At 43.4% G+C, this 12,468-nt stretch overlaps 1 protein-coding gene across 6 annotated transcripts in view; it reads right to left on the minus strand.

Moving 5' to 3' along the window:
• Positions 1-12,468, minus strand: part of braf (B-Raf proto-oncogene, serine/threonine kinase) — a 34,982-nt gene that overhangs the window by 8,405 nt on the left and 14,109 nt on the right. For 5 of the 6 annotated variants that reach the window (XR_004608952.1, XR_004608950.1, XR_004608951.1 and 2 more), the window contains 10 exons: positions 12,201-12,360; positions 10,711-10,750; positions 7,335-7,471; positions 7,144-7,261; positions 6,528-6,612; positions 6,217-6,393; positions 6,093-6,139; positions 5,849-5,967; positions 5,609-5,740; positions 3,657-3,791 (listed from right to left, as the gene is read on the minus strand). Coding sequence is in view for 3 of the 6 variants with exons in the window: in XM_034525840.1 (XP_034381731.1) it covers positions 3,657-3,791; positions 5,609-5,740; positions 5,849-5,967; positions 6,093-6,139; positions 6,217-6,393; positions 6,528-6,612; positions 7,144-7,261; positions 7,335-7,471; positions 10,711-10,750; positions 12,201-12,360 (1,150 nt within the window). In the remaining 3 variants the exon portion in view is untranslated. Of the gene's footprint in view, positions 1-3,656; positions 3,792-5,608; positions 5,741-5,848; positions 5,968-6,092; positions 6,140-6,216; positions 6,394-6,527; positions 6,613-7,143; positions 7,262-7,334; positions 7,472-8,848; positions 8,969-10,710; positions 10,751-12,200; positions 12,361-12,468 lie in introns of all 6 variants that reach the window. The other variant, XM_034525842.1, reaches the window with a different exon arrangement.

The following is a 12,468-nucleotide window of genomic DNA, read 5'->3' on the forward strand; positions in this document are numbered from 1 at the left end:
CATTAGACAAACGCATCCACAATGCTGTGTGCTGTGGAACTAGTGAGTCATTGCTCAGAGGGCTTTACAATCTGTACACATATGACATCTGTCCTGGGACCTCACATCAGATCAGGAAAAACTCTCCCCCAAAAGACTTTTCAGGAAGTACTTCAATAAGTTACGACCAATCAGTGTCACATCTGTCAACCTTCCCGTTTATCTCTCGGCCGCCTTCCATATTTCACCCACTCTGCCATGCAGTTTAAATATTTCACCATAAATCGTATTTGAAAAAAAGATTGGTAGAAGAAATAACCGACGGGCCTATTTGATGGGTTTGCTACATTTGCCTCAGGTAAAACAGGTGGCAGTATGTCGGACATCTAGTGACCAGAAGAAAGGAAGAAGTACAGTATAAGAAGATAAAGTATTCACCTCATTCTTTGCCTGAAGTAGGACGCTAGTAGGACGCATCAATAATTGTGTAAAATACAAATGTTACTCACGCTAAATCAAAAAATAAATACAATTCAATCCATGGTTTTACAATAACATCACATCCACGGCCCTCCTTCTGGAGCTAGACCTGGAGGGGAGTTTGCTGGCGAGTATCTGGTGGCCGGGCCTTGGCACACAGGGCTTTGCCGTGGAGATAGGGTGAGGAGCTCAGACATCTGAAGGGAGCTTGGAGTAGAGATGCTGCTCCGTCAAATTGGAAGGGCCAGGCTGAGGGTTAGGGCCTCTGATCAGGATGCTACCTTAGAGATTACGTATCTCGTCTGGAAGAAGTGGAATGCATTGCTGGGCAGAGGGACGTCTGGAATACCCCCCTAAGGCTGCTGCCCCCACGACCCGGCTCCGGAAAAGCAGAAGTAAATGGATGGATGGATATGACTTTCATCCTTTTACATTATTGACTTATTATGTTGGTGATGACAGGCAGAGCATCTCAACGCTGATAGGCTCACGTTACTCTCATCCATTCACGTCTTTGCATTGACTGTGTAAGTAATCTACTTTGTGTTTAATTTACTTTGCAGCATTAAAAACATAAAAACCTGGATGACCTGCAACTTCCTGATGTTAAAACTCAGAACACCTCAGAAATAAATGATATAGTTTCTCTTGATGGCACTGCCCTGGCATCCAACATCACCGTAAAGATTCTCGGAGTCATCTTTGACCGGGATATCTTCTCTAACTCCCACATGAAACAAATTTCGAGAACTGCCTTTTATCACATGTAACATTGCAAAGATCTGTTCTTGTAGGCTGTTGCGACGTATGAATGGTTAGGTAGTCGTGATGAGCATGTGGCCCCTTGCATGTCATCCATGTATGAATGTCATGTAGTGTTAAAACGCTGCGAGTGGTCGGAAGACTAGAAAAGCGCTGTACAAGTACAGGTCCATTTACCACTAACTGCTCTCGGTCAAATAAATACATTTCAGTCTTACTTTTGCTCCCTGCACAATGCGACTGGTCAGTCATCAATCAATCACCTACAATCCTCCTACACAGGCCTGTATTGCATTTGAATTCTTCTTCACCTTAGCTCAGCATTCATTACAGTGGCCCACTATGTCTTAATCAGCCGTCTGAAGAACTATGTGAGCATCAGTGGTGTGGCGCTGGATTGATGGATGTGCTCCTCTCTTCTGTGGGTTCACTCAGGGCTCTATTTTGGGTTGCGTCCCATTTACCATATACAGTATATGCTACCCCTTGGACAAAACATACCAGGCACAATAGTGACTTTCATTGCTATGCAGTTGTACATCCGATTAAGCCTGGCATCATGTCCTGCCTTGAAGAGATAAAACATTGGATGTCCAAAAACTACCTCAAGTTAAATGACTCCAAATTGGATGTAAATATAATGACCCCCTGAACAGACTTTGAACACTTAGCTGATCAATTTGTGTAGTCTTGCTTTAATTAATTAAGACAGATATTTCACCTGCAGACCTAAAGAGTGCTTCATGTCTGGCTTCTTCCTGTATCTGCACTCTGCTGACTTCCTATGAGCATGATTGCTGCTTGAGATCATCCATCAAGACCCTAATAACAGTTTCAAAGGTTACCGGGCACTTACTATGGCTTATTTGCTGATGTTTTTATTATTTAGCAATTTGTAACTTTGTTCTGAAAGTTATTATTAATATTATAAAATAGCATAAAACTTGACTCTCCTGTCTGACATTGAACAAGAGTAGGGATAGATAAAGTTAGGACTATTGATACTCCTCATGGGTTTGGTTCTTAATTGATCCTCATGCTGTGCGTGTGTAAACATAGTGCTGCTGGATGAAATATCACTTTTCTAAATGTGTATCGACAGGCCTAAAGTATTGGCTTTTTACTTGGCCTTTCAGTACTGAGCGTAGTTTTTGTACCTCGGCTTTGCTCTGTGTGCGTGTGTGCGTCTCCTACCCATTGCCGTAATTAAACTTCCTTGTTCATCATTATGTGGAGAACTTCTCTCTCTCCCTCTGGACGAATTCATGTATCTTTATTGCACATTACTAATAATACTTCCTCCCCGGAGTCTTTGTGCCTTTTTGCCTCACAGGTTTCCATTGTTGTTGGCTGTGTCTGGAGTGGGTCCTGGCTCCTTGCCCCTGCCTCATGCCTCATGGGCCCGGCCTCCTGCCCTCTTAGCCATGCCTCCTGCCTGAAGGGCCCGGCCTCCTTCTCCCCTGCTCTGGCCTCATGGGCTCGGACACCTGCACGTTTGGCTAGGGCCCGGCCTCCTGCCTCCGTGGCCCTGCCTCCTGCCATGACCCTGCTGATGCCCCTTCTCTCCATCTGGATTGTGGTTATCTGGATCGTGTTCCATGCCTACTACTCATTATTCATAATTTCTGTCATATTCATGTAATGTGTTTATGTAACTCTGTAACTCTGTTCATTCTGTACACATGACATCTATTGCTTCTGTCCATCCGGGGAGAGGGATCCTCCTCTGTTGCTCTCCTGAAGGTTTCTTCACTTTTTTCCCCGTCAAAGGTTATTTTTGGGGAGTTTTTCCTGATCCGATGTGAGGTCAAAGGTCAAGGATGTCGTATGTGTACAGATTGTAAAGCCCTCTGAGGATAATTTGTAATGTGTGATTTTGGGCTATACAAAATAAACTGAACATCATCACATGGATATCTAAGAATTATGGCTTATTATTTTCCGTAGGTATAGCATGGAATGCTGGATGAGACCTGCCTGCAGTGTTATGGGTATGATCAGTGTTAAGCTACCATCAAATAAACTTAACGCGTTCTGTTGACGTTTCACAGCAGAAAAGGAGAGATTATGTTATTTGAGCGGCTGGGAGGCTTCTAATATGAAACATCTGTGGAGGAAGTGTTGCAATTCATGAACTGAAGCTTCACAATTGAAAGAATGGCAAAGCAGGAGGGAATGGAATTAATTTTTTTATGAAAAACATGAGAACGTGTGATATGACTATTGTTGTGTAAAGGGACATTACACTGAATATAGAAAAAATAACATGCTTTGCTCATGTATGAAAACGTATTACAGGGGATAGTTAAGAATGAAGCACTATCTCACGCAATAAAATAAATATCCGATTCTAAAACCATAATATTTGAGCAGTGATGAGCTTAATCTAGCATATGCTAATTGTCTACAGAAGCATTAGCATGTATTTGTCTCACCTGAGGGAAGAGAGGGCGTTCCTCTCTCTTCTTCTTCAGGCAGTCGGCCATCAGTCTCTTCATGGCCTTTGGACAGTTGCTGCGCACTTTGCTGAGGTCAGGAGACAGGTAACCTCGACCAACCATGAATATGATCTATTGAATAAAGATAGGAGTCATAACATCTGTTTGCTGGGATAAACATTTTGTAGAGCTGAAGCTTCCAATAAAGCCCAAATGTATGTGATTTTATTATTAGAAAAAGACGCATTCAAAAGGAATACAAACCAATTGCATTCATTTTAATTAAATTGACTGCATTTAAATGATGCATCAATGAACTCCAAATAAAGATCATACAATTAATAATGATGTACAAAATGTAAGTGACTTATGAAGCAAGCTGACGATCTTGTTTCAGCTCCTCAGGTGTGTGGGCTGAATGTTTGGCCTGTGGTGTTGCTGCTTTCTGGAGAACCGCTCATACAAACACATTCACACTTTGACACCTGCTACGACTGAGTTGCTTCACACCCACAACTAGTGGCTACTCGCTGTCAGGAACACCCGTGAAATACACTCTGGCTAAAGATGTATTATGATGTACGTCAGAGGCAAACAATGTCATTCATTTACTTAATAGAAACATGTTAACGGTTACGCTGCAGGTTCAGATTTGACTCGCAACATATCTAACAATTAAAGAATGATGCATTATAATTCATTTAATTATCCAGCATCATATTAGTCATTACATTAAAGTACATTGTGCTGATAATTCCTCTCTGCCACTCTTCACTCGGAGTGAACATTTTAGTGCAGGACTTTTACTATGATAGGTAGTAATAGTTTTACCATCAATTGTTACTAGTTTTTCTTATGTTGGAGTACTTCTTCAACCACATTCACAGTTAGAGAAAGGAAAGGAAAAGTTAAGATGACATTGGACTGGGGCCCCTAAGTCACTAAATTCACCAATGAAATGGACAAAAAAAAAAAAGTATATTGCGGGATAATTTTGAAGCATGAAATGGTATGAGGCACAGTGCATTAGTTTTTCTAAATTAACATTTTGAATGCTCTTTTAAAATTTAAAATGTGTACTTGTTGTCATCTATGGTGGTTAATTAAATATTTTTAATTTAAATATTTACTCATGCCATTTTTTGATTTAATGACATGATAAGCTGCTTAGAGCTAGTGTTCAGAAGTAAACAGTTTATTGCTCCACTAATATCCATTTTAAATTGCTGTGAAATATCTACTTTAAAGTTTATTGGCAACATCGATGTGACCACATCATGACAGCATTATCATTTACCTTTGCCAAGTAGTCATGTTTACTGAGTAGAGCTTGAACGCACCATTTAAGACAACGCCACCTTCGTTAGCGATTTAGTTCCGAGCTGGTCCCTCGGATTAGTCCGAGCGGCATGATGGGAATTAACTACTATATAATACAAGTTGTTCCTATTGTTTCTGAGGTTGTTCCTTTGGTTTATTTTGGACTTTCAGTTGTGACACATTTTGAACTTGATGTCTTTTTCACTCTGACACATGTGGTGTGTGTGTGGCTGTGACTGGCTGTGAATGCTCGTCCGATCAGCTGAAACCCGGCCAATCAATCTTTAGGCTCTAGCGATCAGCACAGTTTAGTCAAAAGTCACACCAGTAACTACCATAACGTTCTAAACCCTCAGTACTGTCCACCCTAGGGGGGATTCTCAGCTGGTCCACCTTACAGGGAGTGCTGAAGATGGGGCTAACCCCTTCACAATCAGCAGGTGGCACAAGACAAGAGGACTTGGCTTTGGTCGTGAGAAGTTGAGGCATTTATTCACCAGCAGCCTCAACTGAACACACCGTGTATGTTGTTTAACAATCGAAACATTACCCTGCCTTTGTTCAATGGCAGCTGGGAAATGTGTTTTGTTGTTTTTAAAACATCGGTGTGGTTCACCGAGTCCTCTTACCTGGTCTCTGTTGTTGATGTTGGAGTAGGGCAGTGCTCCTGACATGAGCTCGTACAGCACGACGCCGAATGCGTAGACGTCTGACTGGAAGCTGTAGGGGTTCTTGTCCTGCAGCCGGATCACCTCTGGGGCCTGAGAGAGCACAGGTTACAGCGACGAGCTCACAGCTATTCAGGAATAGTGTAATTATAAAGGACCGACAGAAGAAAAGACAACTTGGTTAAGAAGTTGAACACTGACCATCCACAGTATAGAACCAGACAGCTGTTCAAACTGGTGGGAGCCACTCCAGCGGGACTTGACTGTAGCTAGACCAAAGTCACCAATCTTCACCGTCAGATCCTCGTGGAGGAAAATATCTGGAGATGAGGTCAAGGAAACAATCCCCTTTTCTAATTTTGAGCTATTGAAGTCGGACTTCTGGGTTCTAAGGATGGAGGTCCTATTTTCATCCCTGATTGAGACAAATGTTTTAAAAGGATACTGTTGCTCTTCAGATCTCTGTGGATGATTGATTTGGCATGCAGGTAACTGCAGGAGGAAAAGAGAAAGGTTATGAGGCCAATTACACACACAGCGAATGCTTTTCCATCTGTGGGGGGACTTACTCCATGCCCTGAGCGGTCTGCCGGGCGATGTCAATCAGCTTGATCATCTCAAACTTTGTCTCGATGATGTGCAGGTGGTGGTACAGACTGGAGCCTTCACACCACTGGGTCACGATGGCCAGCTGAGGTTTGGTGGTGTAGCCCATGAACAGCAGGATGTTCACGTGACGCGTTTTCCTGGTGGAAAAACACACAGGTCGATAAGACAGAAGTGCAGCACTTTCTGTCTCGAGTAATAAGACGGTCTTCTGTAGGGGAGAATAAAGGTGCAGGAATCTACCCCTGCCTGAAGGGGAGGGCGCAGACGTTACCTGAGGACTCCCACTTCATTCTTGAAGGCCTGAAGCTGTTGAGGTGTGGGAGCAGTGACATTCAACATCTTCACTGCCACATCACCTGGGAGGAGATGGAGGACATGTAAATTCAAAGAATATTTATTCATACACATATATATACATACATACACACATATATATATACGTATATATATATATATATATATGTATACATATATATATATATATATATATATATATGTGTGTGTATACGTATATATATATATATGTATACATATATATACATATATATATATGTGTGTGTATACGTATATATATATATGTATACATATATATATATATATATATATATATATATATATATATACACACACACACACATATATATATATATATATATATGTGTATACGTATATATATATATATATATATATATATATATATATATATATATATAGTCAAATGAAGCTACAGTGTGTGTGTGTTCATGGTAATAAAAGAACATGTGCAAGTGTGGCTCATTGATGCGTTTGTAACTGGCTTACTTCCATGAATGATGATACCCAGAGGATGTACACTGTGCCCAACTTGATGCTACTGGTCTGAAAACAGAGGACGGCATTGGGCTTACCGTGCCACTTCCCCTTGAAGACGGTTCCAAATGATCCAGAGCCTATTCTCTGACCCAGAGTGATCTGACCCTCTGGGATTTCCCAGTCGTCGCTGGAGTCCCGTCTTCCCAGGGTTTTCTGTTCAACAGGACACTCGGTCAACACAAGCACGCAGACCAGAACAAGGGCACCATCTGTGACAATGTCTCACCATCTTATTGCGGTCCTCGGACGAGGACGAGGACTTGCGCTCCCTCTGTTGGCATGGTGACTTCTGTGGAACCTTGACATTGGTCAGAGAGCCAGGTAAAGAGGCGGGAGGCGTGGCCGAGAGCCCTGTGGTGGAACCTGGAGGGGGGTCAGAAAGGAAAAAAAAATACAAGGAGAGGTGAGGTGCATTGGTAAAAGAATTTAAAAAAACAGACCAAGCAGAAACAAAGAAAGGGCGGGGAGAGGGATGGAGGCTCCTGGATCAGTTGTGTGTTTGGTCACATGCAGAGGTGAGGGGAGCGTGGTTGGATGCCAGTTAATGGTTTAATAATCTAATTAAAAATCAGTTATTAACTACTTGTGTCAGGATCACAAAGGATTCCATGATGTTGACCAACAAGGAGCCGGATGTGAAACTGTTAACTCTTTCCAGTGTTTTATCCACAACAGTCTGCATGGAACATTTGTGAAATGACTTTTTAGATTAGTGTTCATTTTTTTACAGACTGAATATGATCGTCTTTTTCTCCATGACTAAGACGGCAAATGACTCCATGCACTGTAGCTGTTATAAACAGAACACCATTTTTGATTGTCGCGATTCTTTTTGATCGCGAGTATCAAGCAAAAGTGCTACTAATATGCCATCTTAATAAATACGTACACAAATGTATCTGACTGACTCGTTACGTAGATCAACTTTAGGTTTTTGGTGAACTTACCCTTCAAATACCTGAAGTCATGTTGATTATGTTCTTTTAAATCAACTAATGCAGTTCCGTGTGTGCTTTCACAGCATCATTTTAATGCCTTTTGATGTGACTAACTTTTTTTTCACACGACCGGATCCCATCACACTCCCATCACACACACACACACACACACACACACACACACACACACACACACACACACACACACACACACACACACACACACACACACACACACACACACACACACACACACACACACACACACACACACACACACACACACACACACACACACACACACACACACACACACACACACACACACACACACACACACACACACACACACACACACACACACACACACACACACACACACACACACACGTTGCTATGTGTTGGTGCTTTGGCAATATTGTTGTTGCAACATCCATGCCAATAAAGCCTATTGAATTGAAAATTGAGAGAGAGAGGGAGAGAGAGGAGACAGACAGATAGGAGACCGAGAGAGAGGAGACAGAGCGACAGAGGGGAAGAGACACAGAAAGAGAGAGAGAGAGAGAGAGATAGGAGACCGAGAGAGAGAGAGACAGAGGAGACAGAGAGAAAGACAGAGAGAGAGACACAGGAGACAGAGGAGACAGAGAGAGAGAGAGAGAGACACACACAGAGAGAGAAAGAGAGACAGATTGAGAGGAACACACAGTGGATGTGACACAGGGCTGAGGGTGGTGTGTGGGCAGTGGGGGTGTGGGGTGGAGAGGGTGAAGGACACAGGAACACACAGAGGCCTAACTACCTCGGAAAACAGGCTCAGGCTCAAAATCAAACACTATGTCATTGGGGTAGGAGTATAGGAGGGGGCTTGAGGTCCGTGTTCGGTGCTTCCTCAAGCAGCGGGCGGGGTGGGTCGGGGGGGCTGCAGGGCAAAGAGAAACAGACAGACCATCACTGCTACTCACCCTGCCCGTCTCACCTGAAACTAACTACTGTCCATGGCTACAACTGAGTCCTCCTACCACACTACATGTCTTACGTCAGGTAGGCTTCACACTGCTAAATGCAAGATCTACGCAATACATTGGCACGTTTAGGCAAATATTTGCTCTCTTTTCCTGAAGTGAGATGAGGAGATGAACATCACTCTCGCATCTGTGTGCTAGGGTGGTTAGCCTAGCTTACCATGGCGACTGGAAGCAGCCACAATGCACAGACTATCACCTCAGAAATCAATGATTGACACCGTGTGTCTTGTTTTTTAATCTGTACACAAACAGAAATTCTAGAAGGAAAAAAATAGTGTAGTACCACTAAGTACTTAGACCAGTCAACCAGTTAGAACCAGTTGCTCAGCAAGGAACGCCTCTAAACTCATTGAGAAGCTAATGTGTTTGCTGCTAATGTCTAATCAATATGACTCAATCTGTAACTTAACTGAATTGATAATACGTTAGCTAGCAGCTAGCCAGCTGTTAGCATGGTTTAGCTTCAACAGTCATGTATTGCAGGTATTATAACTGCTGTGCGTCAAGTCTGTGAGAAACAAGACAAGAACTAAAACCTGACAGCACCGTGCACTACAGTGTGGAAGCCCCACCCTCTCAACTTGGCTTTAGCATTAGCATTAGCATGACATAGTAGCTTGGATCTGCTGGGAGGATTGTCATAATGTTGAGACTGAGATTTTCTCTTCAGCTGTTTTTCTTAATAATGCTGAGTTTAGCCACTATCTTAACAGCCATTACCTGGACTAGCTAGCTGGCCAAAAGTCAGGTCAATTACATATTTTGGATTCTTGTTCCATGTATAACACTTGGCACACATTTTAGATTGGATCTGCATCATGTAGGGGCGCGATTATACTGTGGGGTGGCAGCCAACAGGGTGTGGGCACTTGAGGGGGGTGGCCGCCGTTTCTCATGGAGCCCCAAAAGAAAGCATATTCTATTTTCCAGAATGTTCAACTAATCCTTTAAGTAAATTGCTAGTTTGACACTGAACAGTCTTACAAGTGTTGCTCTGGATTCATGAACAGAGGGTGAACCCATTCAGTGGCGTTGGCAGTCAAACGTACTGGAAATATGCCATAGAAAGGTCAGAGCCCTCATTCAGAAAGGTGGAAGACTTCTCATGTTGGTCACATATCCAAAACCTTGGAATTAGCCCTTTACACTCCATTTCTTCATGAACTACTGCATTTACTTGAACGGAGCGTGCAACCTTGTGGCAGTCTGTATGTTTCTAGAACTTTTAGGTGCCAGCTGATGTTTCTCAACTATAATTAGCTCTCATTAAAAAACATGTAACCTAATCAATTATCTTTAAATCATGAAAACTAAAACAGGCCCCTGATTAACTGAAGCTGTTTTTAAACATCACTACACTTGCATTAGCTATGCGTGTTCCTCCTCACTCTTCTGGGAGCAGCCCCGCCTAGCAGAGCAGCTAAGGGGGGGGCCTGAAGTTCTACCGTAAACCCTGACTCACGAGATCTCAGCTCCTGCTCTCAGTGGATGGTAGGGTGCAGGACTAAACAGAACCGACTCAATGTCTTGGGTCTGATCTTCACACACACACACAAAAGACCAAGAGCACGCAGACGCGGGATGGTGGGAAAAAAAGGCATAGAAAGAGCTACAAGTCTCCAGTCTGGATCCTTACCTCCATCAGACCGTGGCAAGCCTTGATCTCGAATCAGGTCCTGAAAAAAAGAGGCAGGGGGAATTAACAATAGAAAGACCACACGCACACGCAGGAACTGATGTTGGAGGTTTATTCATGTTTTCAGAACCAATGCAAGAACTGATGTGTGTTATGACTCAATGTCATGTCAATTTTAGGGTTAAAAGTGACATTCGCTATAGGTGACCAGGATCGAGTCAATCGATTTTAATGACTCCACTTCATGAACATCCATCCAGATTCTGGTAAACTGAGTCTAAGCTAGACGGCTGAAGCTCAGTGGTCATCCTGTAACTGCAAGGTTGCCGGTTCGATCCCCGCTCTCCCCATAGTTCATGTTGAAGTGTCCTTGAGCAAGAAGCGCCCCCCAGTTGCTCCCCGGGCGCTTCACTGCAGCCCACTGCTCCTTTATAAGTAAGGATGGGTCAAATGCAGAGAATAATTTACGCAATAAAGGATACATTATTATTATTAAGCTATTACACAAACCTGGGCTGCAAATGTTTCAAACAAATAAATGTCCAAATGAATAAGAAAGAACACAATTTGTTCAAGTTCATTCGAACACATCCTGAGTCAAAATTATGCTGGAGTTTATCTTCAGTGACAAGACAGAGTTGCTTCATAAATAGGCAGCAAACAGTCGTACCTTTACAAAACAGAACTGAACCAAGGGGGAGGCCGTGATTAATATAGTGCTTACATCATCGTTTTCCAAAAGCTCGCTTTTCCATTTTCCACACTAAAATCTTATTTTCGTTGCAGTCCATTATTCACCAAGTCAAGGTAGGCCCGTCAGTTTCATAATGAAATAGCTGTGCCCTTCTTAGTGGTTGGGGTCCACACAGCTTGCCTGGGGGATTCAACTCTGCAGGGCAGAGTACCGCTACACGGTGAGGGAGGGTCCCCTTATGGGATCACGCCCCGGCGTTGGCCGGCTGCTTTTCTCTGCGGCGGTGCGGCTCTAAAAAGGGCCAGGATGAAGGTGGTTCAGGGCTCTGCCGGTAAGCTTTACAGAACCACATTTGGCCTCTTAAAGGGCTGTGGCATTAGTCCTTGCTGCACCCTTCCTCCCTTTGGGGAGGGACGTGGCCCCTGCTCCCTACGCGAACGTCTACTGGCTCAGTGTGTTCTCAGGACACTGAGGTGATGTTGGTCTTGAAACAAGGACCCGGTCTCGTTTACCACATTTCTGCTGTGACACAACATCTTGCATTGTCTACAAGCTGCTCGGGGAACGTACTGCTTTGGTGGAGACCACATTCAGCTTTTTACAGGTGGAGCAGGGCTGGCCAATATTTAGAGTTATCTTTTTTTCTGTTTTCGTATTATATTTAAAATGCATACATCGTGAAGGTCACCGTTTGTCAAAAAGTAACATAGATGATAGCTGCTACTAAAATCTGCCAAATATAACAGACACACATCTATCAGAACCAGTCAGTCCAACAAAGTGCGAGCAGACTCACATCGATGTTGACAGGCTCAATGGTATTGATATGGACGTTGGGGGCTGAGGACGAGCGGTCCCGCTGGCCAAACTGGTTGCGGTGGTCCTCCTCATTGGGCCGGAAACTGGGCGGGATGGGTATGGACTTGGACGGGGACACAGTGGTGTGGCATATAGAACTGGAAAGATGAATTATGTAAGTGAAAAGTGGACCGACTTTTTGGGACATTCACATTTCTGCTATTTTTTAAGCACATTGAATCTGAGTGACAGAACACATTAAGACG

Source organism: Cyclopterus lumpus, chromosome 23, assembly GCF_009769545.1.
Source record: "Cyclopterus lumpus isolate fCycLum1 chromosome 23, fCycLum1.pri, whole genome shotgun sequence".
NCBI lineage: Eukaryota > Metazoa > Chordata > Actinopteri > Perciformes > Cyclopteridae > Cyclopterus > Cyclopterus lumpus.